Consider the following 27,003-nt stretch of genomic DNA (forward strand, 5'->3'; position numbering starts at 1 on the left):
TGATTGGTAGACAAATCAAGGACGTTTTAGTCTCAGTTTGGTATAAATTGATAGTGTTTGGGAACGGTAGAATTTGTAAACCAAAATAAGGGAATCAGGATTGTAAACCAGAAGACATACCCTGGTGGTGATAAAAAGAAAACTGAAAAGTGTAATCAAGTGTGATCCTAGAACCAACAACAAAAGCAGGTCGAATGTCACGCTGGCAACCTGCATTTTAAGTAATTAATTTCACAAGTAAATAAATGGAGAAAGATTTAACTACAGATAATTAACAAGCAAATGCAGTTGACAATATGACTACAAATATTGGCTTAAAACAAAAGTAATGGGCCACTCAAGCTTAAATCAGCAAGCAGTGAAAGAGGGAAACTTTAGTTGCAAAATAGGTCTGAAATGTTGCAATCACAGTGGTCAGAGATACTTTTTTTTTCTGATGAAAATAAGTGGTCAGAAATTCTCTTATTCATCACCCATGAGACATGGTACGACCCCTTCTGTCCATCTAATAAATTCTTCATGTCTGAAAATATAGGGTGAACTATTCGAATATGCGTGTACTACTGTAACAACTGGCTCCACTAAAACCAAACTTCACAACTGTTCCTGCATTCCCTTGTCTTTCGGCATGCCAGCTGAAGAGATATCATGGTAAGGCCTGGTTTAGTAATCTTGTTGTATTTTACAGGCTCATCTATACGTAGTTGGTCATTTTGAACATCTTAATTATGAGAGTTGTGATGAATATATTTATATAGGCAGCTCGTGGGGATATTGATCTAGTTTAGACTAAACAAAAAAGTCTTCACGTTACATTTAAGCAAATACTTGTATTTCAAACTTCTACAGAATTATACTACTATTGGTGTGATGTTAGGAACCACGGGCAAGGCTAACAGATGGGATGGAGTTATTTGCACACCTGATATATATATATATGCAAGTTGCCACTAGTTGAATCGTAAAAAGTGAACGTTCCATCTTGAGTCTCATGCGGAACATTCACATCTGCAGTATGATCAGCTAATTCCTGAAGTATTAAAAGCACATGTTGGTCAAAACAAGAAACTAAAAGGCACAGATACCTTAAGGAGCTCAAATTGAGGTATGTTGCTCAAAAGAAAGCCTGAAGAGCTAATCTGGTCCAACCAAACAACTCCATGTTCACTAGTAGCATGGAACACCATTACAGGTTAAAGATGTGCATAAAACTGATGGACCAGCTAGTCTGTAACCAAGTAATAGCCTAATAGGTAAAATTAAATTTCCATTTTGCTCTCTTTTACAACATTAATTTCCAAAGCAAAATGACCTAGCCAAGCCATTATGACAGGGAATAATGATATACACAAAGATGTCCATTATATTATACACACCAAGACATTATGAGGATATTTATAAGGAAAAAATATAAACAATTAACTACTCAGAATATTTAAACGTAACATGCATCTAAAATACCTTCTCCGGTGCCTTAGTAAGCGGGTAGTTTTTTGAAAGAAAAGGTGCCACTCGAGGTGTTGTAGATAAAAGGTCTAGCCAAGACCTTATGTAGGAAGGATTGACAGCTAAACTACTATCATCTGCAAATATGTTTATGCTTTTCTGCTCCTGGCTGTAAATGTGTCTCTGTGTATAAAGAAATTTGTTAAACACACACTTGCAAAGGAAGTCTACCAAAATTTGAGTCACACGAAGCTGCAGAATAAAGGAGAAAGAAAGCAATATACAAAAAACGCTTTGATTATCTGAACCTCTGAACCAGCTGATTAATCACCCGATTCTTCAGAAGTAATTATCTGCTCTCTATAACAAAAGACAGGCAAAACAAAATCCTACAAATACAAATGCAAATGGGCTCTCACATACAGTCCCCTACTCCAAAGAAAAAATTCTACAGAAGATGCATACATGTTTTCCTAGTCATAATTTGTCATTGACACTTGGACTAAGCAATGTAATGAGGAGAATAAATAAATCTTTCATAAAATCATTCTCCAGAAATCTCAAATGGTATACTGACACTCTGACAGAACTACTCAAAATTCAACCCTTTTCTTATAAGGTAAATAATACTCCCTCAGCTTAAAAAAAAAAAGTAAATAGTACTTTGTCCCAATTTATGAGAATCAACTAGGTCTCAAAAGGAGCATGCATGACAAGACCTATAAGAGGCCAAAAAGCTCTTGTCTTCCTTTCTTAGATTCACTGTTCTGCTGTCATTGTTTATTTCTCATATAGAAGACAATCTCATCATTGGAAAAGGTTTTATCAATTCATGAAATCAGCAGTGCAATGGCTTAAACAAAAAATTAGTACTCCAGGGGAAAAGAGGTAGACTAAAGTCAGTCCTTAGAGCTAGACTTTCAGCAACAAGCTGTCTACGCAGGAACAAGCTGTCTACGCAATGGCTTAATTAGACAAAAAATGATTGAGGCTTCACTGGTAAACTGTCTACGCAGGGAACCAGATATTCAACAAATGGTTGTCACAGAAGTTTTATAAATAGTACAAAGAGGTATTAGAAGCTAGGCCACAACCTTTCTTTCTCATATTAAGAAAAAAAGGGAGAACAGACAAAAGAGGAGCTAATCTCTACCTGCAATCAGCCAGACCTCCCGTGCTTTCCAGTAATTCAGGTGCAGCAAAAAGTTCAGAAAGTGTTGCTGCAGTGACTTTCAACCTTGAAAACTTTTCATGCTCCCAGGCTACCAATACCGTTTAGTAGCTTTAGCATAGTAAAAAGACTAAACATTGCATACAAAGACAATTAAACAAGTAAAGATGGGTATATCTGATTGCTTTAGCAACCAGTAAGAACAAGCTATTTAACAGAGGGAGCATTCAAGTTTAAGTGGGAGGCGTAATCTCTAGTCTACAGAACGTGATTGTCACATAGTAGTCAATAAAATAGCTTAGAACAAGCTCTCCAGCTGGTTACACAACAGAAACTGAAACTGTCAAAAACTTCTATGCAAATTACATCAGTGAGGGTTTAACTTCTATCCAAGGCAAATTACAGATTAATGATGCATAAAAAATCATAAACGCATTTCTAGTTACTAAGTGACAAGGAAACATGACAAAAGACTTCCATTTCCTCAACTACATGCAACATTCTTCATCCAAATCCAAAGACTTCCGATGCTACTTTGCAGATTAAATCTGGAAAGGAAGCCTGAAAAATTAATTGTATTCACTATTAAGTCAACTTTTTTCCTAGTCCCAAAGAACTGTTTGAAATTATAAGCCAACATGGGGGAGAGTAGGTGAAAGAGTGTTATTTGAGCATGACAAGGATGAGCAGGTTGACTGGGGGTGCTTATTTTATAAGAAGGAAATGCGATTAGTATTCTCTTTCCAGATTCCTCCATCAAGGTCAATCTATTCATGTACATGGTAAAAGAGACGGTGGTTAAAAATGAGTATGGAGATGTCGCTTTCCGATAAGATCAGATGTGAATTTCCTCTCGAACTCTAGGGGAAAGATGCTGCATAGTAGCCTTTTTCTGTGGTTCATTTTCTTTTGAATTGGAGTTTCATTCCAATAAGGTAAAACTGAGCATTTCACAAAGCTCAAACAGAATATTAGTCTCAAAGACAAAGATATTTTACGGGCAAAAAAGAAGGGGTCGGGGGGCGGATTGTAACACCTCGTGCATTCGGGCTAAGATTTGACTCATAAGACGAAGGTATAATGAACCCAATTTAAGTAGTGTATAAATGGTGTTTGAAACCCAATCAAGACATGAGAAGAGTCCTTGAGCAAAGGAAAGTCGGAAGCTACCCTATGGAGCGTGTTTTCAAGTGAGTTTGCACCACGTTTCAATTAAAATGATTATACGGAAAAATCTGTAAGGAATTTGGGAAAATTTCCTTCTTGAAAGTTGTATATCTTTGAAATAAATTTCCAACGGTATATTATGGGGGTCAAACAGACATCTCTACTAAACGTTATGCCTGTTTTACTAAACAGTGTTCTGTCGATTTACGGTGGAACATACGGACCGTAAAAATTATACGGGCTTGAACATACGGACCGTAAAAATTATACGGGCCGTATATTCCAACGGTAAAATTGGTCCAGAAAGTCCAAATCACTGGAATTGTTTTACGGTATGATATACGGTCCGTACAAATTATACGGGACGTAAAATTGGGCGTAAAAAGGCACCGACAGCAATTATAAAACTTCGTTTTAAGGCTTTTTCACTTCATTCTTCACACCCCATTCACGAAAACTCACCCTAAATTCAAAGAGAACAAGTCCCAAACCTCAAGACCTTCCACGGTAAGTTTTTATCATGATTCTAGATTGAATCCAAGTCACTAATCCCTTTCTAACTTGAGTAAACCCTTCTAATCCATAGAGTTGTGATTGGAACATTATTGTTGGGTGTGGAAACCCTAGAACCCGAATTCAAGAGGATTGGACTTCAAAAAGGTAATGTTTCTACTCTCTAAACATTTATAGTTGTGAATTGATGAGTTCTTGGGAGAATAGCAAATGGGTTTGATAAAGAGAATTATATGAACTATGCTAGAGTTTTTGGATTGTTGACTTGGGATTGTTGTATTCATGTGGGTGATGAAGAATGATGTTAATTACATCTAATTGAGATTGTAGAATCAGTTAGAAGTAATAGAATGGGGATTGAGTGAAGAAAACACCATTAATGAAGGTTGTGGAGCTTCATGCCCACCAAGTGTTTGATAAAATGCTTAGATGATCAAAGCATGGATATTGTTACTAATATAGAATCCCTATGACCTGTATTGCTATAGATTAAAGTTGAAGGGATTGAAATACATTGTGATACGCTTAAAAGCAGGAAGTCAAGGTATGTAGAACTTCCATCCACATGTCGGAATCTCTACATTCTTCCCTATGCTCCATTTCTTGATATTCATGAAGTTCAAATCCTAGGGCATTAAACCCAACATATTGGTAGCCCGTATTTATGTATTTATGTACAGAAATTTTGTATCTATATTCGTTGTTGTATTCCTAATCTTCCATTACAGTTATTAGGAACCCTAGCTTAATCCATGAATCATGAATTCTTCCTCATGTGTTCTCATTATGTTCATATGAAACTTTATGATTTTATATTGCAAGTTACAAGCATGTTTTCAAGTCAATTACATATATATGATTATGAACTATTGTTATTACTCATGAATCAAGAATATGTTTACAAGTTATTTCGTGAAATCATGATTACAAGACAAGTACAAGTTAATTCACGAAAGTCATGGGCTTCTTAGCCAACTATATTATGTTCATGTTTTTGGGAGTTGCACGAATTACCGAGAAGGCTCAGATAGCCTGAAACTATGTAGCCACCATAGGACAAGGATCGCTCCGCCCAGTTAGGACGATACCTTAATTTTACACTGAATGGATCCATCAGGCACGTTACGACCTTATACCCTGGCAAGGTATAGGGGCTCTGCTGGTCCGGCGAGGTACCAGACTCCACGTATCCACGTGGTGATATCACATGTCGGTCTATGAAATGCTCTCCCTACTTATCATGTTTTTACTTATGTTATATATATATACATATGTACTCATGATCATGTTCATGTCCAGGTTTTCAATTTCAGTTCTTATCATGTTATTCCATGTCCCATGTTGTTTCTTTCGGTTGCTTTACATACCAGTACATTCAATGTGCTGACGTTCCCTTTTATTGCCCGGGGGCCTGCATTTCACGATGCAGGTACGAATTTACAGGATGACGCTTCTGCTCATTAGGATTTGCACGTACCAGCTTATTGGTGAGCCCCATCTCATTCGGGGTTTAGACATTGTCTTTCTTTATTTAGTTTTGCATCTAAATGTATGCTAGGGGCCTTGTCCCAGTAAGTATGTTTTCCAGTCAGACTCACGGTAGAGGTTTCATAGACTAGACAAGTCAGTTATGTTATGTCAGCCATTCGGAGTCGTATAGCCATTTTGGCTCATTTATGTTATTTCTGCACTCATGTTTAAACAAGTATTTTTATTAAGTATTATGACTTACTACGTGTTATAAAGGCTCATCATGCATTCACGTTATATTCCGCTCATGTTATGCCTTATGATGATTCAGCAAGCCATGTGGTTCGCTCGGTCACATGCAGCAAGGCACCGAGTGCCGTGTTTCGCCCAGGCCATGGTTCGGGGCATGACACGGATGACCACTAAGTTACTACAATTGTACAAATAGCACCCAAGCAACCACTGCATATGCACAAATCCATGAATATTATCAACGAGATCAGTGATTATGACTAAACTGTACTCTGAATGCAAATCTCACGCTGAACAGGATTCTGAGTGCTTATTCTAAGGTGCCTACCAAGTTCAAATTACCATCAAACAAGAGGTATTTCAGTTCATATTTATAAAGATCAAAATATGTTTATTGTTAAAAATGATAGATTTTCTTCGAATGTTAATGTATTTTAGTTATAAACAGTTTGGCGTTGATTTACGTCTCAGATATAGTAGTTTAGCTTGGCACTTAAAATTTTTTTGGTTTTCCCTCTGTTTGCTAGAATCTTGAACTGCAGTGTGACTGAGAGAAAGCATAATAAATTTAAATCGATGCCATCCTAAAGAACCTGGTCAATGAGATACTGTTTGAGTTTTCAGGGGTCGAACAGTTGAGTTAGAAATACTGTTAAAAATTATAGTAGATGCTCATAAATATGATCAAAATCTAAGTGCGCAGAATGATTTTGACATCGGAAATGTGAAATAAGAAAGTTATCATAGTATCACCTGAGGTGAGCAGGATAATGGTGGTATTTGAGGTGAAAGTATGTTTTTAGTGAAGTGTAAGTAGTGTTGAATGGGCCTTTAAACTGCCCCAGATGATCGTTCCTTTGTGAATTTCTTCAGTGTATGCCCTTTTTTCCCTTCTACTTTCCCTTCCCCCCCCCCCCCCCCCCCACACCGCACACACATATATTGTGGCTGTTATGCAGTGTTTATCTTACAGAAAATAATGTCTAATCCATATGTGAGTTCCTTTGGAAGATCCAAGTACTTTCTGTCATTAACCTTGACTTTGGGATTATTAATTCTTATAACAGGCAGTCCTGCAAAGGTATTAGTGACATCTTTGTACAATATGTTAATTAACCATATGGTACTTTTAAGAATTCTCATGTGACATTTCAAAAAGTTACGTAATCCATTGGGGACCAACTGAGATTCTGTACTATTTCAAAGAAGTAATATCTGACTCATTCGATGGATTATTCCATCCTTCTATATCGGGATCATGTAAGTAATTTAACTGGAGATACTTCTAGACTAGTACCATGTTAGAGATGAAAATTTTGTTTGTATGATGTTCTTGTTACACACATTGTTAACGTGACTGAAATTTTTAGCATCTCATTTTGCATAATGCTATGAGAATTGGGAGTGGTCCAAATGCTGCAGTTCAGGGACAGTCGTAAGACGCATCTGCAGTAGTCCTACCTCCTCCTTTTCCTCCTGGTTCTGTACCTCCCTCTTCTGTACCATCTCCTTCTCTTTCTACATCTTCCACTTTGATTCCTACCCTTGTTGATGCTCCTGAACCAGATACCAAAAGGTCTTCAAATCTAGTGAAGCCATCATCATTCTTTGGTCCTCCTCCTTCCTGTTCTCCCCTGATACCACCTGTTTCTTCATCTGTGCCTACTGCTCCTCCACTTCATCCCCCTTGGAATCTACAACGCCATTACGGAGCTCCTTTGCTTCAACCATTTCCTCCTCCCAATCCGCCTCCATCTCTCACTCCTACCCCAAACAACGGACCTGTTATTAACTGAGATAAAGTGCGTGAGGCAATTGTGATGCTTGTTCAAGTAAGCGTTTTGAATCCGGTAGTTACTTTGCTATGTGAACTGTTTTATGGCTCTAATGTTTTAGAAATTTGCAATCAATTGCATTGGATCTAATAATGAAAATACATATATATATATATATATATGCAAAGCAAAGAGGTGCTGAGGGTGTGTATTTAAAAAGAAATAAAAAAAGAACTCCACATTATGAACGACTAAACGTTACTAAAAGTATTCAAGTAAAGGAGAGAGAGAGAGACAGAGAGAGAGTCATTCCTCTGGGACCTAATTTTTTATCTGTCACCTAGTCCGGATGCTTGTCCATCAGTTATCATTAGTTCATTGACATTTTATTCAACTTTTCACCTAACTAAGAAAGTGAAAATACCCATAAATACCTTGACTTATGATATGCCAAGTAGTTAAATTGTTATCACCTTTTCTTGAAAAAGAGGTACCTTGTCACCAACCAAAACTCAAAGATTTTGTAGGAGAGTTATTAGAAGTTGGCTGGAAAATATAAGTTTGCCAAATAAGATCACAGAAAAATACTAGTCCAGACAATGGGTAAAAAACTAATAGCGAGTCTGAGATTCAGGGACAAGTTAACAGGGACTTGCCAAGGTTATATGGACTTCAATTTCTTGCTTTCCTTTCTGAAGCATTTTCTTTGTAGTACTGCAAACTAGTTATCGAGTCTGCAAATAGTTAGAAACTAAATATTGGAAGGTTCGGTTGAAGTTTTGTTGGTGTAGCTAGTTGATTAGCTGGACAGGACGAATCCAAATCAACCAGGACAAATATTGGCGAATCTATAATACTCTGAGAAAATCTTAAATCTGAAAAATTATTTTGTTTCAAAATATCTGTAGAGAGGGAGACCGAGGAAAATCATTGAATCCGTTCTCAAAATTGAATGATAAGAATTTGTTTTTCAAACTTATTGAACTTCTTGTTAAGCTAATCAAGTTATTGATTACCCCAATTCTTGCTAATTCTATTAACTTGAAAAACCTGATATTGCATTACAAAAGCTCTTTAACAGTAACACAAAATGAAACGACATAATAACAAAGTTGTACTTTATTTATTGAAGAGAAGTTTAAGCATATAAACTAATTTTTGAGAATAGTAGAATACTTAGTCATATCTCTCAACATATCGGAGCCTTTGCAAGCAACATTTCCCAGCTACGGTCTAAGAAACGAAAATAAGCATGTCTCCGTGATCTCTTAAAAAGCAATGAACCACATACACCCCAAAAGCTTAGTGCAAATCCTATTGCCATTGAAATATAGAACCAATCCACCTCATCTTTGTCATCCTCATCTTCTTCATACTCAAGATTTGGAGTTTTACCACCTGAACTGCAGTTCACCAAGAGTGGAAGCCCGCAGAGATTGTTTCCTTGAAAACTAGTGGGATCAAAGCGTTGAAGTTGAGTGCTCAATGGTATCATACCTGATAAATTGTTATCAGATAGATTCAAGTAGCTCAAAGTGAACAAACTCGAAAAGCTTTGTGGGATTTGACCGTAAAGTTGATTTTCTGAAAGATCAACAGATTCCAATGTTTTCATGTCGCCAATACCATTTGGAATATCACCAGTTAGGTTATTGTTGGAAAAATTAAATGATCTTAATCCGTCAAGACATGTTAGACTTATAGGAATATGTCCAGAAAGATAATTGCTAGACATATCCATACTTGTAAACAACATCAAAATGGTGTCATACTGATACATGTTGCCTTTAGTCATCACCATTGCGCTCTCTATCAGATATCCATAATAATTGGGATCACTTAACTCATAATATTCCACTTCCGTTTTTCCTTTGACCATTGCACTGAAATTGCTAATACACCTTGGTATGATTCCAATGAATGTATTGTTTGCAAGGTCTAAGATCTGAATATCTTTGAGGTGACAAAGTTCTTGAGGCAATTCACCATCGAATTTATTGGACCGAAGGATAAGGACTACCAAGGTTGGAAACCTCAATCCCAACCATGAAGGTAATTTCCCAACAAACTCATTCTCAGCTAAATCTATTTTATGCAGTTTTGTGCAGTTTCCCAAGGATGAAGGAAATGGACCATTAAGTCTATTTCTTCAGAAGTCCAAGGATCGCAAATTACTCAAAACCTTCATGGATCTTGGTATGCCTCCAATCAAGTTATTGTCCCTCAAGATTAAAACTCTCAAATTTGGCCAATTCATCCAACAATCAGGAATTTCTTCTGATAAATCGTTTTCCCCGAGGTTTAAGATCTTCAACTGATAAGATCAATTTGTTGCTTCACACAAAAAGTTAGATAAACCTTTTGAAAAAGAATTGTTCGAGAGATCTAGATCAGCTACAGTGGTTGAAATCAACGGTAGTGGCCCACTAAATTTGTTGGAACCCAAGTACATGGACCAAGGACCAACTCCATTTCCAACTAACCCAGAAGGTGTTGAGATGATTGGAACCTCACCAACAAATTGGTTGTGAGAAAGATTGAGAAGTCCAATTTGAGAAGACAAGTTCCAAAACCAAGTTGGAACCTCACCTTGTATTCCACCATCTGATATGTCAACTTCCTTTATCATCTTCTGAGTTCGGAGCCACATGGGAAACAGAGGGCCTATATTCCAGCCGCCTATTTCCATGTACATGGCTTGAAAAGGTGGAATCCAATTTTCACTCACTTTTAAAGTTAGATTATTTCCATATGCAATGAAGGCCTTTAGTTGTGTTAATTTAGAGAAATGACTTTCTGTTACAACACTTTCCAACCTATTGTGACTGATGTAAAAGTCTTCTAGCACTGAAAGTTGACCAAGACTTTTTGGAAGAGTTCCAGTGAGTTTATTGTTTCCTAGTCTTAAATAACTCAAAGAAGAACTATTTCCCATTTCCTCTTTAAAGAAATTACTCCCACCGTTGAATAATTCAGATGCTTCCCCATCAAATAGATTATTTGAGAGATCAAGAGATTCTAATTTCATTAACTTCCCAATTAGATTTGGTAACTTTCCAGAAAGCATATTATCCCTAAGATTAAGAGATTTAAGTTTTGTTATGTTTTCGCTCTCACTCGGTATCGCACCTTCAAGTCCACTCCCACTGAGACCAATATCTTCAAGATTACTTAGATCAAACAACCATTTGGGTAAAAGACAATTGAAAGAGTTATAATAAGCCGTGAAGGATGTGAGAGAAGTCAAGTTAACTGGACCGTCAGGAAACGGGCCCGTAAAATTACTATCACTCAAATTAAGAGAAGCGAGACTGGCGAGGTTGAAAACCCAATTGGGAACAGGAGAATTAAAGTTGTTCCCAAAAAGATCGAGGGTTTCAAGTGAAGAAAAATTGTGATGAAGTAGAGGTGTTATATGATGAAGACCACAATTGACTAAACGAAGATCAACAAGAGAAGGAAGCATGTTAATGACCTGTAGCCAATTAGTTGCATTGCTGAGATCCACATCACTTATCTCCAAGTGCTCAAGACTCAAAAGACTTGGCAGCCAGTCAAGGCTATTGATCCTTATGTGTAGCTCGGCCAAAGACCAATTATGTGTAGCTCAATCACATGACGAGTCAAATTGTCGCACACAACCCCTTCCCATTCGCAACAATCTTTTCCAACAACCCAAGAAGAGAGAAGATCCCAGGGATCATCTACTTCTTTGTTCAAGCTCTCCAACGCTCGTTGCTCACTTTCTCTGCAAATGCCTACACAAACAACAAACTTGGTGTTTGTCAAAATAAAAAACAAGAGAACGCATAGTGTTATTGCTAACACTTTCATGGTGTAGAAAGTGCAATGTTTTAGACTAGGAATTGAAAAGTATGTGTGTCAAGTAGCTGCTTGCTTGTATTTTTTTTACTAGGCCGGGCAATATGTATATATAGATATTAAGAACTGTAGAACTGACTGTTTGACTCGAAGACTTGTTGATTTTAAAGAGTTTTTTCTCTTCCTTTTTAAACTGTATATATTACTCCCTCCGTTTCATAATAAATGTCATCTTAGCCAAAAAAAAATTATCTCATACTAAGTATTACCTTAGAAATCAAGACATAAATTAACTAGTTTTTTCCAATTCTACCCTTAGACAATAAAGTAACATCTAAATAATGATTGAAAAAGTCACATAATAACTTGATATTGTTGGATTCTCAATGTCAAAAAGTTTATTTTGTTGTGCATGCTTTAATCAAAAGGTAAAAATAATTTATTATTATATAGAGGTAATTTGGTAAACTTCACATTGTATTATTGATTTCTTAATATGTGTATTTTTAGCTAAGGTGACACTTATTATGGAACAGAGAGAGTAATTAATTAGTCAAGAGGACTCTTCTCGACAACTTTATCAAGTGTCTCTGTTTGGGCCATGCCTGTACACCGCCCATATGAAGTAATTGACGGTTTGCCCTTCAAATGGGGCTGGTGCTTAATTTTACGGGACAACTATGTATATACTTTAAGGAGAAATATTTACAAAATGTAACGATAGTTTTATATTTATAAAATATAACCTTACAAACCCTATACAAAATATGCTTTTAAAAAATATTTTTTTTTTTTAAAAAAATAAATTAAATTTTTTTTAAAAATATTTCGCTCAAAAATTTATGTATGAAATGTGTATATCTCGCTCAAGGCTTAAAAGTTCGCTTAAAATTTAGTGTATAAAGACAATATGAAATGTGTATATCTCGTTCAAGGCTTAAAAAATCCGCTCAAAATTATGTGTATGAAAACAACATGAAATTTGTATCTCGCTCAAGTCTTAAATTTTTGCTCACATTTTCTCATATAAAGTTCATGTTAGATTTCTGTAAAATCAATACAACTACAACAACATCGTATACAACTTTAATATAACATTCAAGACTTAAAATAATCGCTCAAATTTTTGTGTATGAAATGTGTATATCTTGCTCAAGGCTTAGAAAGTTCGCTTAAATTTTATGTATGAAGAACAAATGAAATGTGTATATCTCGATCATGGCTTAACCATTACGCTCAAAATTTTATGTATGAGAATGATATGAAATGTGTATATCTCGCTCAAGACATAGAATTTCATTCATATTTTTCGTATGTAAAGTCATATTAAGTTTCTGGAAAATAATACAACTACAACAATATTGTAACAACTTTCATAAAATATTCAAGGCTTAAAGTTTTCGCTCACAATTTTGTGTATGAAAATTATATTAAAACTTTTGTTCACACATACACATTTCATACGTTTTTCATACAGCTTTCATATACAAAAATTTGAGGTAATTTTTTAAGCCTTAGAGCAAAAAAAAAATTAATTTTTTTTAAAAATATATAATTTAAAAAAAAAATTAAAAATTATTTTTAAAAAAATTAAATATAGAATGGAAATTTTGTTTGCTATTTGACTAGTTATAACTCTCTTCATTTTGTTTTATGTAGCATTATTTTTTATTGATTTGTTTTAAAAGAAAGTTATTTTATCTGTTGGGAATTAGAGTCCACTCATAACGGATGCTCTAAAGGTCCACTATAAAAAATAGGGCAAAAATGTTTGTCAAAATAATAAACAAGAGAACCCACAGTATTGTTGCTAACACTTTCACGATCAATGTACAATGTTCTAGACTAGGAATTGAAAAGTATGTGTGTCAAGTAGTTGCTTGTCTTGTATTTTTGCTAGGCCAGTCAATATGTATATATGAATATTAAGAACTGTAAAATTGTTGAAGATTAATGCTTAGTTTTAGAAAGATGATACATGTAGATGTTGACTGCTCGACTCCAAGACATGTTGATTAAGTCCAGAGGACTTTAGCAAGCCTTCCCCACAACTTTATTTAGTGTCCCACATTGATAAACTTGTCCTTATAAACTTGGGGAAAGATCACGAATGCCCCTCAAATAAAAAAAAATTACCCACCAATATCTCAGAAAAAATTAAAAATATTTACCCGAAATGTCCCCCAATTATGATACCAACATGGTATATAAATATATTGAGATGGTATCATGGAAGATGCTTCAGCCCTTCTCTTAGTCCTCCATGATACCATCTTAGTATATTTATATACCATGATGGTATCATGGAACATGCTTCAGTTCTTCTCCTAGTTCTCCATGATATCATTATGGTATATAAATATATTAAGATTCTATTATGAATGATCATGTTCATTTATTAAAAATGACACATTTTTTTCGTAAAAAACCTCTATCATACCATCATCTTATAAATATATATATCGTGATTGTATCATGAAGGACTGCTTCAGTCCTTCAATGAGACACTCCTCATGACCATAATACTATCATGGTATATAAATATACTGAGATGGTATCATGGAAGACTATTTCAGTCCTTCTCTTAGTCCTCCATGATACCATCATGGTATATAAATATACTACGATGGTATCACGGAGAGGAAGGGGTTTGGCCGAGGGCTATGCGGGGATAATATTTTCAGTCGGTGGGGGTAGAAGCGAAAATAGTTTGGAACGGGGCATGGGCGGATAAATATTTTATATTTTGGGGGCAATTAGTGATGTTTTCCCTATAAATTTTGCAGTAGTAAAAACACGGCCCCAACAGAGGCGGATCCAAGATGTGAAATTTATGGGTTCTTATGCAATTTTAAATTTGATATGTAGTCCCTCCATCTCAATTTATATGAGGGTTTTACTATTTGGGGAGTCAAACAACTCTTTTTTTTACTACAGTATTCTGCGATTCTTTTCATATATTGTGAATTGCTCCCCTCGTCCCAATTTAAGTGTCTTAGTTTGACTAGACACGAAGTTTAAGAAATAAAGAGTGATTTCTGAATTTTGTGATCCTAAACTAAAGATGTGTATAATGTACTAAAATATCCTTTGAATCTTATGGTTATAAATTTATCATGTAGGATGTTTAAATTGTCAAATGGAAGGTAAGCCACTTAAATTGGGACGGAGAGAATACTAATCATGCAGACTTATAGTACTTTTTATTCAGTTTTCAAATAAATAAATTTTATTATTATATTATACGGGCAAACTTACCGTGTTGTGTCTTTGGTTGAAGAGATAAGAAAAGTAGATTCTCTTCGTTTGTCTAAGTTTCAATGTCTTTGTAATTTATTTTACTTATATATTATATGGCAGGCATCACAATCAAACCCCCCACTCGAAGACTTGTTGATTTTAAAGAGTTTTTTCTCATCCTTTTTAAACTATATATATTAATTAATTAGTCAAGAGGACTCCAAGGCTTCCCGACAACTTTATCAAGTGTCTCTGTTTGGGCCCTGCCAGTACACCGTCCTTATGAAGTAATTGATGGTTTGCCCTTCAAATGGGGCTGGTCATTATCTTTTGTCTTTTAAAATCGAATTTATCTGCGCATCAATTTGAGGGAAGAACGCGTGTGCCTCCTAGTTACCCATCCATATCTCCATTACTTTCGTACCCCCAGATTTAATTAAAACTATTTACCTGAGATGCCCCCAAATTATGATACCAACATGGTATATAAATCGAAGACTACTTCAGTTCTTCTCTTAGTCCTCCATGAAACCATCATGGTATATAAATATACTGAGATGGTATTATGGATGATTATGTTCATTCATTTAAAAAGACACACTTTTCTAAAAAAAATCTCTATATCATCGTCTTATATACATATACTATGATTGTGTCATGGAGGACTGATTCAGTCCTTCAATGAGACACTCCTCAGGACCATGGTACCATCGTGCATATAAATATGTTGAGATGTTATTATGGAGGACTGCTTTAATGCTTCTCTTAGTCCTCCATGATACCATCATGATATATGAATATACTCCGATGATATCATGGAGGAAGGGGTTTGGGTGAGGGGAAACGTCGGGTAATTAGTTTGGGTTAGACTAGGCAGAAGCGAAAATAGTTTGGGAGGGGGCATGGGCGTGAAATTAGTTTGGGTTGGGGGGAAATTAGTGATGTTTTTCCTAAATTGTTTAGGGCGCGGGACATAATTTGTGGAATAATGTGAGATATAACCCATATGTTCAAACAAGACCCCACTAGAAACAAATCCAATTACAAAAAAATTAAATTTTCCTGCTAAACTTAGCCTATGTAGAAATACTAAGCAGTCAAAGACACATTAACATTTACCAGACAAGTAATTACAACTGTTAGACTTTCGTGTTTTCGTTTTTCATACTATAGAATATATTTTGCCTAGATTAAGGGATTTCTTGTGACGGTCATCAATATTAACGATCCCCAAAATCAATATATTGCACAGGCAAATGTACAGTATAGTGGCCTTGCTTGGAGGGGTAAGCAGAGTCAACAAACGAAGAGAAGCACAAAGCAAAAAGAAGGAATCATTAGCCATTTGCCAAAAAATTAAGAAAATTAATACTCCCTCTGTTTCAATAGATGTGAACCTATTTTCTTATTAGTCTGTGTAAAAAAGAATGACCTCTTTCTATATTTGAAAATAATTTACCTTTATGCCATGATTTATAGCCACACAAAATATATGTGACTCATTTATCACCACAAGTTTAAAAGTCTTCTCTACTTTCTTAAACTCCTTGCCAGTCAAATGGATTTACATAAATTGAAACAGAGGGAGTAGTAATTTATGAGTAGTATTTAGTTTACTTTGAGCTTTCAAATTGAATAATTTTCTCAACCAAAAAAAAGTACGCTAAAAGTAGCAAATCCACTTAATACGCTAAGGCGTAGTCTTTCTGCGAAGTTTCTTGGCCCATCCATCCCTCTAATAACTTCATTTAGGCTGTCACACTCGTCCTTCAATTTGGTTTGATGAAAGAACTCTGGTGTCCTATTGTTTACGTACAATTGGCTTGTTATTATCCACTTATATTTGGATGTAAGTAGTAGTTGGAATGGAAATTTTGTTCACTATTTGACTAATTATAACTCTCTTAATTTTATTTTATGTAGCATTATTTTTTATTGATTTGTTTTAAAAATAAAAAAAAGTTGTTTTATCTGTTGGGAATTAGAGTCCACTCATAACTGATGCTCTAAAAGTCCACTATTTAAAATAGGGCAAAAATGTTTGTCAAAATAATAAACAAGAGAACTCACAGTATTATTGCTAATACTTTCACGATTAATGTACAATGTTTTAGACTAGGAATTGAAAAGTATATGTGTCAAGTAGCTGCTTGTCTTATATTTTTGCTAGGCCAGTCAACATGTATATATGGATATTAAGAATTGTATAATAGTTGAAGATTAATGCTTAGTTTTAGAAAGATGATACATGTAGTTGTTGACTGCTTGACTCCAAGACGTGTTGGTTAAGTCCAGAGGACTCTAGCAAGTCTTCCCCACAACTTTATTTAGCATCCCACGTTGATAAACTTGTCCTTGTAAACTTGGGGAAAAGATCATGCGTGCCCCTCAAATAAAAAAAATTATCCACACATACTTCAGAAAAAAATAAAAATATTTACTCGAAATGCCTATGATACCAACATAGTATATAAATATACTGAGATGATATTACGAAAAATGCTTTAGCCTTTCTCTTAGTCCTCCATGATACTATCTCAGTATATTTATATACCATGATGGTGTCATGGAAGATGCTTCAGTCCTTCTCTTAGTCCTCCATGATACCATCATGGTATATGTATATATACCATCATGGTGTATATATATATATATACACATAACTCCAAAAAAAAAAAAAAAATTACCTGAAATGCCCTCAGTTATGATACCAACATGGTATATAAATATATTGATATGGTATTATAGAAAATGCTTCAGCTCTTTTCTTAGTCCTCCATGATACCATATTAGTATATTTATATACCATGATGGTATCATGGAAGATGCTTCAGTTCTTCTCTTAATCCTCCATGATACCATCATGGTATATAAATATACCGAGACGGTATTATGAATGATCATGTTCATTTATTAAAAATGAAGCACTTTTTTAGGAAAAACCCTCTATGATAAAATCATCCTATATATAGGACCATGATACCATTATGATATATAAATATACTGTGATGGCAGTATTATTGCTAACACTTTCACGATTAATGTACAATGTTTTGGACTAGGAATTGAAAAGTATGTGTGTCAAGCGGTTGCTTGTCTATTTTGCTAGGCCAGTCAATATGTATATATGGATATTCAGAACTGTATAATAGTTGAAGATTAATGCTTAGTTTTAGAAAGATGATACATGTAGATGTTGACTGCTTGACTCCAAGGCGTGTTGATTAAGTCCAGAGGACTTTAGCAAGTCTTCCCCGCAACTTTATTTAGTGTCCCACATTGATAAACTTGTCCATGTAAACTTGGGGAAAGACTATGCATGCCCCTCAAATAAAAAAAAATTACCCGCTCATACTCCCGAAAAAATTAAAAATATTTACCCGAAATGCCTCCAATTATGATACCAACATGGTATATAAATATACTGAGATGGTATTATGAAAAATGCTTCAGCCCTCTCTTAGTCCTCCATGATGCCATCTCAGTATATTTATATGCTATGATGGTATCATGGAAGATGCTTCAGTCCTTCTCTTAGTACTCCATGATACCATCATGGTATATAAATATACCGAGACGGTATTATGAATGATCATATTCATTTATTAAAAAATGACACACTTTTTTAGAAAAAAACTCTCTATGATACCATCGTTTTATATATATATATATTCAGTCCTTCAATGAGACACTCCTCAGGATCATAATACCATCATGGTATATAAATATATTAAGATGGTGTCATGGAGGACTGTTTCAGCCTTTCTCTTAGTCCTCCATGATACCATCATGGTATATAAATATATTGTGATGGTATCACTGAGAGGAAGGGGTTTGGCTGAGGGGTATGCTAGGTAAATATTTTCAGCCGGTGGGGGTAGAAGCGAAAATAGTTTTGGAGGGGGCATGAGCGGGTAAATATTTTGTATTTTGGGGGCAATTAGTGATATTTTCCCTATAAACTTTGCAGTAGTAAAAACACGGCCCCAACAGAGGTGGATCCAAGATGTGAAGTTTTGCAGGTTCTTATGCAAATTTAAATTTGATATGTACTCCCTCCATCCCAATTTATATGTGGGTTTTACTCTTTGGGGAGTCAAACAACTCTTTTTTTAATTTCAGTTTTCTGCGATTCTTTTCATATATTGTGAATTACTCCCCTCATCCCATTTTAAGTCTCTTAGTTTGACTAGACACGAAGTTTAAGAAATAAAGAGAGACTTTTGAATCTTGTGGTCCTAAATTAAAGATGTGCATAATGTACTAAAATGTCCGTTGAATCTTGTGATTATAAATTTATCATGTAGGACGTTTATATTGTCAAATGAAAGGTAATCCACTCAAATTGGGACGGAGAGAATACTAATTATGCAGACTTATAGTTCTTTTTATCTAGTTTTCAAATATATAAATTTTATTATTATATTACACGGGAGAACGTACCGTGTGGTGTCTTTGGTCGAAGAGATAAGCAAAGTAGATTCTCTTCGTTTGTATAAGTTTCGATGTCTTTATAAGTTATTTTACTTATATACTAAATGGTAGGCACCAAAGTCAAAGCCCCCACACGTTAGGCTCACAATCTAATGATGATGGTTTAAAAAAATAGAAAAGGATTCATTAGCCATTTTGTAGTAAAAAGAGATTTTGGGCTAATATTAATAGCATTTTATGAGTTTGGTTAGGATTAATAATTTTTTTAATGTTTTGAGCTGTCAAATTGAATGGTTTTCTAAACCAAAAAAAAAAAAACTTAAAGTAGCAACTCTAGCTCTTTTTTTCTTCATGGTTGTTAATTAGTAGGAGTTTGTTACCTCATTAGTATTGATAAGGTAAGACCTAATCCTCCATGTTGAGGATTTTTTAATTTTATTATTAATAAAACACTGCTAGACGCACTGTCTATTGGTTTATATTGGCCATGAAAAACTTAATAGGCCAAGGTTTGGTCTTTCTATGATGTCTTTCGGCTCATCCATCCCTCTGATAACTTTATTTAGGTTGTCACACTCATCCTTCAATTCAGTTTGGTCAAAGAACTTGGTGCCTTTCTTGTCATGTACAATTTGACTTGTTGCTATTCACTTAAATTTTGACCATAAGTAATAGTTAGAATGGAAATTTTGTTCGTTATTTGACTAGTTATATCTCCAGTCATTTCATTTTATGTAGCATTATTTTGTTAATTTGTTGTTATTTTATCTGTTCGGAATTAGAGGCCACTCATAAGGGGTTCTCTAAAAGTCCACTATAAAATATTTTAATTTTTGTAATTACGGTTAATCCTAATTTCTTTTATATATGTATACTTACAATATACAATTAGATATACTAGAGACAAAATTCTCAGTATTTTTCAATGGTTTCTTCTCTATCGCATTTAACTAGGAGTTAGACTGTTCTATAGGGGATTCGTCCAACCGTGAGGACCACGTCGACCTGTGATTCCAGTCGCAGTTCGTTCCAGTCTTCTGCTTCCACTACACAAAGAACCTATACATTATTTACGATTTATGTGCTATCTAATTAATTCATATTAATGTGTTTCTTCATTATCCATTGCAGAAAATCTACACTTTGAAATATTCATGTTTTGACACTTAATGCTTTTACTCTCTTCAACAGTTCTTATAATGCTACATATTCTATGTTCCTACAAAAGCTATTGAGAGAATATATATAACAGTTTTTTGAAACTTTTATTTGAGTGCATGATAGAAGATCTTTTGTGATTCTTTATATCGTTGAAGTAGTATGTTAGTTTATTATTGAACAAAGTAGCTACGAAAATCTAGCCCGAAGACAACACCTTTAATAATGCACCTTGTACCGAATTTACATCTAAAACTCTTTCTTGACCTTTTAAAGAGAGTTGTCGCCTCTAATCATTTGTTAATTAAGATTAATTCTAATTGGTTTTTATATGTAATAATCTCCAACAATTACTCGTCTTCTTAAAATTGGGGTGCACGGATTTAATGTGTTTTTTTTTTTTTGCATGTTGTTGGTTAAATAAATATTTAATTACGCACAAATACAATTGAAATAACAATGCTATCAAAATTGACTTATATTTTAAAATGGAAAAATTATGTGGTGTAACTTCTTTTAAGAGGTAATTATGGATAATAACCACTATTTGCAACAATCACATTTCGTAGCTACATTTTCATTTCGTAGCTACATGATACAACATCAAGCGGCTGTGCTGGAGTGGTTTTTTAGGTGTTGTCTCTGCCCGCACAGGTTCAAACCTAGCCGAACACATTATTTTTCTTACATATTTTTCACAGCTTCTTCTCCTTTGTATGAGTGTATCTGAGTGTATTTTGTCATATGCATGTCATAAGTATTTGACTCATATGTCTTGTATCTCATTTGTATTTGGCTTCTTGTCTTGTATCTGAATGTATTTGGCTTCATGTGTACTTTGAATGTACACGGTGTATTTTGAATTTTTTTTTAAATACATTTGAATATAGTGAATACATTCAACTTCGCGCCAACTCGAATATATTCAAATACATGTGACATCATTTAGGGTTGGATATAACTGAACAGTGTATTAAAATACAGTGAAAATGTCTAATGGTAGCTACGAATTGTAAATATGAAAAGTGTAGTTTTGGATGGTTAATTGCTCTAAAAGATAGTTATTTATGTAAGTTACCCTTTTAAAATCCTGTGCAAATTGGCTCACAGAAGAAGTGTCTCCTCCTCTCATTGTCTAGTTTTTGACCATTGTCCCCTTTTCCCATTTTTTGTCAGGCTCCACCACCATGGAGCTACTAAATCAAACGCAGCCAGATCCCACAACTGGTTACAAGTTTTACAGGAGTTCAAAACTTAAGCGTGAAGTACTTTGAAGTAGATTTAAGTTAAATTCCAAATTTGGGTTTTTCAAGTTTGTTAGTTATTTGATTGAGTATTGTTCCAATTGATTCTAAAACGTTAAGAGAAGTTCAAAGCTTAAATTTGAAGTGATATGGAGTAGATTCGAGTTAAATTTCAGAAGAGGCGCAGGGAACAAGACTAGTGAGTGTTGTATAATAGTGTATAATATTGCATAATAGTGTATATGGGTGTAGAAACACCTCTTATATTATATAATAGTGTATATGGATGTATAAACACCTCTTATAGTTTGATAAAATATTTGTTCACTGGTGTAAAATGTTGTACATCGAGTTTTAAAACATTGCTGTGAGAAAGAAAATTAGAGTTTTGTATAATGTTGTATACTGGATTTTTGATCTCATGCCCCATTTCAGGGGCTGTGCGGGCACCTACCACTCCCACCCGGTAGGCGAACCCTTTCCCAAGGACTACTTAAATAAAATAACTTAAGAAATTTCATTGACCATTCATTTAAAACATTACTTTAAGAGAAACATAAATACTCAAATGCATCCTTTATTAACAACAATTTTTCCCAAAACCTAGTCTAGACAGGTACACTAGCTTCTATAACCATCAACTCAAGGAAAATAAACTCAAAGAAATAATTGTAGCTTCAGTCTAGGATGAGAATCAACAGGAAGCTCTGGAGTGGGAGCGGACATCGTGAGTTCTTCAGAGGCTATATGGATCTTGATCGTATCCTGCAACAACTCTACACACAAAAAGGGTGTAGCAAGAGTAGTATCAGTACACACACGTATTGCTAAACATCATAGATCGACAACAATTAGGAAAAGGCATATAATAAATAGAAGTTAATAGATAAGAATGAGTAGGCAATCAACACAACTAATAGGCAAGTTTAGAATAAGATTTGCGACCATTGGTTCCGCTATAGCCTTAATGTCATTCGAAAGCCTAAGTACAACCTTCTATTCCTCCATTCTAATTCTACCAAGTGGATGCCCGCACCACTTACCTTATATCGATTATGAAGTAGGATAGAAAAATCTGACTACGTTATTTTCACCTACTAGGCCAATCCTTCTAGTCCTTATTCATCCCTTTCCTTCCATGGACTTCGATATATTCTAACTAACCATCGTTTAAGAGGCACAAAATAACCAAGACAGACAAGAAGGAAATCACGAATCAACGACCCCATAAGCGACTCAACTAACATCAATACCATGACCAAAATCAACCATATAAGTAAATGAGTAATGATTTCTTATGCAAATGCAATGTAGTGAGATGATGTGCAATGTAACGCCTGCTTCTTGATTCACAGGCCCCTGATGCAGAAATGTCCTGTTTCAGGAATCAAGCAGTTTTTACTTTCCGTGATGGGGGACAACGGAATAGACTAATAAGATCATCAAGACCCTGTCGAACAATACCATGAGATTGGCTAGATGAGTTCACTATATTTTGATTAGTAGACAAATCAAGGACGTTTTAGTCTCAGTTTGGTATAAATTGGTAGTGTTTGGGAACGGTAGAATTTGTAAACCAAAATAAGGGAATCAGAATTGTAAACCGGAAGACATACCCTGGGGGTGATAAAAAGAAAACTGAAAAGTATAATCAAGTATGATCCTAGAACCAACAACAAAAGCAGGTCGAATGTCACGCTAGCAACCTGCAAAGAGAACATTTTAAGCAGTTAATTGCACAAGTAAATAAATGGAGAAAGATTTAACTGCATATAATTAACAAGGAAATGCAGTTGACAATATAAATATAAATATTGGCTTAAAACAAAAGTAATGGGCCACTCAAGCTTAAATCAGTAAGCAGTGAAAGAGGAAAACTTTAGTTACAAAATAGGTCTGAAATGTTGCAATCACAGTGGTCAGAGATACTTTTTTCTTTCTTTTCTTTTTTTCTGATGAAAATAAGTGGTCGGAAATTCTCATATTCATCACCCATGAGACATGGTACGACCCTTCTGTCCATATAATAAATTTTTCATGTCTGAAAATATAGAGTGAACTATTCAAACATGCGTGTACTACTATAACAACTGGCTCCACTAAAACCAAGCTTCACAACTGTTCCTCCATTCCCTGGTCTTTCTGCATGCCAGCTGAAGAGATCTCATGGTAAGGTCAGGTTTAGTAATCTTGTATTTTACAAGCTCATATCTATGTAGTTGGTTGTATTTCAAACTTCTATAGATTTATACTATTATTTGCGTGATGTTAGGGACCACGGGCAAGGCTAACAGATAGGATAGAGTTATTTACACACCTGATATATATGCAACTTGCCACTAGTTGAATCGTAAAAAGTGAACGTTCCATCTAGAGTCTCATGCTGTACGTTCACCTCTGCAGTATGATCAGCTAATTCCTGAAGTATTGAAAGCACATGTTGGTCAAAACAAGAAACCAAAAGGTACAGATACCTTAAGGAGCTCAAATTGAAGTATGTCGGTGCTCAAAAGACAGCCTGAAGAGCTAATCTGGTCCAACCAAACATCTCCATGTTCACCAGTAGCATGGAACACCATTACAGGTTAAAGATAGGCATAAAACTGATAGCCCAGCTAGTCCGTGACCAAGTAATAGAGGCATAAAACTGATAGACCAGCTAGTCTGTGACCAAGTAATAGCCTAATAGGTAAAATTAAATTTCCATTCTGCTCTCTTTTACAACATTAATTGCCAAAGAAAAATGACCTAGCCAAGCCATTATGACAAGGGATAGTGATATGCACAAAGATGTCCATTATATTATACACACCAAGACATTATGAGGATATTTAAAAGGAAAAAATATAAACAATTAACTAATCAGAATATTTAAGCGTAACATGCAACTAAACTACCTTCTCCAGTGCCTTAATAACCGGGTCATTTTTTGAAAGAAAAGGTGCCACTCGAGGTGTTGTAGATAAAAGATCTAGTCAAGACCTTATGTAGGAAGGATTTGACAGCTGAACTACTATCATCTGCAAATATGTTTATGCCCTTCTGCTCCTGGCTGTAAATGTGTCTGTGTATGAAGAAATTTGTTAAACACACGCTTGCAAAACCACTGTAGTCTGCATGAAACAAATGCTTGAAACAAGTCCGATCACATAAAAGGACATCTACCAAGATTTGAGTCTCACAAAGCTGCAGAATATAGGAGAAAGAAAGCATACACAAAAAACGCTTTGATTATCTAAAACTTTGAACCAGCTGATCAATCACCCGATTCTTCAGAAGTAGTTCGGTACAGCAAAATTATTTGTTCGCTATAATAAAAGACAGGCAAAACAAAATCCTACATATACAAATGCAAATGGGCTCTGGCATACAGTCCCCCACCCCAAAGAAAAAATACTACAGAAGATGCATCCACGTTTCCCTAATCATAATTTGTCATTTACACTTGGGACTAAGCAATGTAATGAGGAAAATAAATAAATCTTTCATAAAATCATTCTCGAGAAATCTCAAATAGTATACTGACACTCTGACAGAACTCAAAATTCAATCCTTTTCTTATAAGTTAAATAATACTCCCTCGGTTTAAAATAAAAAAGGGTAAGTAATACTCCCTCTGTCCCAATTTATGTGACACTCTTTCCCTTTTTTTTTTTTTTTTTTTGAGTTCCGAAAAGAATAATATCTTTAACAGTTTAACTTCAAACTTCTCATTTTACCCTTAATGAGATGATTTTTATCCACACAAATATTTATAACTTATTGTAGATAAGTTTCAAAAGTCTGTCTTTCATTGATAAACTCCCTATCTACTCCAACTATTACACCACATAAATCGGCACGGAGGGAGCATTATTAATGATGGGGTACCCCCGTATAAAAGCGGCTACTCAAAATTCAATCATGTTGCTCATTAATTAATTAAAGGAAGGATGCACAGAACTAGCAGTAAATAATACTCATGAAGCAGCAGGAATTTCAAGAGTTTTTTTTTTTTTTTTTGAGAGAGAGAGAGAATGTTATTGTGAATTTCCAGGGTATTTAGGACTGATCTTAATTGTAGACTTGGAGAAGGAATGTCAAAGAAGAGCAATTTTGGGATTATTCTTGATTAAATCATAAACCAGCCAATTATGATTTAAATTGATTTTATTAGCTATATACTCGCTCCGCTAGCATAGCATCAGGAGATTCCACAAACCACAAGGAAAACTGAGAGTACAAACACTATCTGCCATAGTCTCAGCAAAATGATACAACAACAACAACAGCATACCCAGTGAAATCCCACAATGTAGGGCCCGGGGAGGGTGAAGTGTACGCAGACTTTACCCCTACCTTGGAAGGTAGGAAGGTTGTTTCCAAAAGACTCTCAGCTCAAGAGAAAGCATGGCAAATAAATGTCAGATAAAGACAAGCAATTTAAAGCAGTATGCAAATGAAAATAACGAAAGCGAAAAAGCCACGATAAAATAAAAAGTTATACTTTTGATGTTGAACAGAATATGTAGCTTCATTGAAAAACTACTTAATTGAGAATCAACTAGGTCCCAAAAGGAGCAGGCATGACAAGACCTATAAGAGGCCAAAAAGCACTAGTCTTCCTTTCTAGGTTCACTATTCTGCTGTCATTATTTATTTCTCATATAGAAGACAATGTCATCATTGGAAGTTTAAGGTTTTATCAATTCATGAAATCAGCAGTGCAATGTCTTAGACAAAAATTTTGTACTCCAGGGGCAAAGAAGTAGGCTATGGTCCTTACTGCTAGACTTTCAGCAACAAGCTTGACACTCCAAAAGGTATGCTTTGTAGCTTTTACTGAAAATTTGCACAATTCACTTATAAACAAAAATTGAATTACCACAACAGAAAGCAGTCAAAAAAACTTTTTTTTTTTTCTAAAATATAATAATGAAAGCAGTCTACAAACTTTGAACTGCAGACATAATCCAAAAACTAATTTAAAAATCATTTTCTAATGTAAGATTCTGAAGCTCTATAGTTGGTCCAAGGTTTGAGAATGACCGATCAACTATTCATTAACCACAAACCAGTTGAGTTGGTTATAGAACTATTGGTATCCAAGCCACAGTATACACTATACAGTACGTTTACATTGACCATCGCCCTACCACAATTCTCATCTTTTATCCAGACTTAGGACAGGCTGCGAAGCTCACACAGATAGAGTTCCAAGAGTCTGAAAACATAGCAAGAAAACCATGCACTATGTTTGACAACCAGATACGCAGGGATGTACACTTTTTTTAAGCAGTATATGTACTTACTCGATGATTCGACATGTTTA

The 27,003-nt window shown here is 34.9% G+C and overlaps 1 protein-coding gene across 3 annotated transcripts; it reads right to left on the minus strand.

Annotated features, from left to right (window-relative positions):
- On the minus strand, positions 1-26,977 carry LOC132625973 (uncharacterized). Of its 3 annotated transcripts, none has more exons than XR_009577058.1 (4): positions 24,590-26,974; positions 24,010-24,111; positions 23,309-23,398; positions 22,200-22,468 (listed from the first exon to the last, which is right to left on the minus strand). XR_009577058.1 is itself a non-coding variant. In XM_060340662.1 (4 exons), the coding sequence occupies exons 1-4, from the start codon at positions 24,903-24,905 to the stop codon at positions 22,436-22,438; spliced, it is 456 nt and encodes a 151-aa protein (XP_060196645.1). In that variant the 5' UTR covers positions 24,906-26,977; the 3' UTR covers positions 22,200-22,435. The 3 variants fall into 3 exon arrangements, 2 of the variants coding, with proteins under 2 accessions (XP_060196644.1, XP_060196645.1); XM_060340662.1 differs by having other exon boundaries at positions 24,675-26,977; XM_060340661.1 differs by lacking the exons at positions 22,200-22,468; positions 23,309-23,398 and adding an exon at positions 1-210 and having other exon boundaries at positions 24,675-26,977.
- Positions 26,978-27,003: the final 26 nt, after the last annotated feature.

This window comes from Lycium barbarum, chromosome 2, assembly GCF_019175385.1.
Source record: "Lycium barbarum isolate Lr01 chromosome 2, ASM1917538v2, whole genome shotgun sequence".
Lineage (NCBI taxonomy): Eukaryota > Viridiplantae > Streptophyta > Magnoliopsida > Solanales > Solanaceae > Lycium > Lycium barbarum.

Excerpts from the sequence above, each read along its gene's own strand:
- LOC132625973 (XM_060340661.1), bottom strand. The coding sequence starts at position 24,905 with ATGCTTTCTTTCTCCTATATTCTGCAGCTTTGTGAGACTCAAATCTTG. Across the intron at positions 24,112-24,674 it reads TCAAATCCTTCCTACATAAG|GAATTAGCTGATCATACTGC; the intron begins GTCTTGACTAGA and ends TCAATACTTCAG. Across the intron at positions 211-24,009 it reads GCAAGTTGCATATATATCAG|GTTGCCAGCGTGACATTCGA; the intron begins GTGTGTAAATAA and ends CTTAAAATGCAG.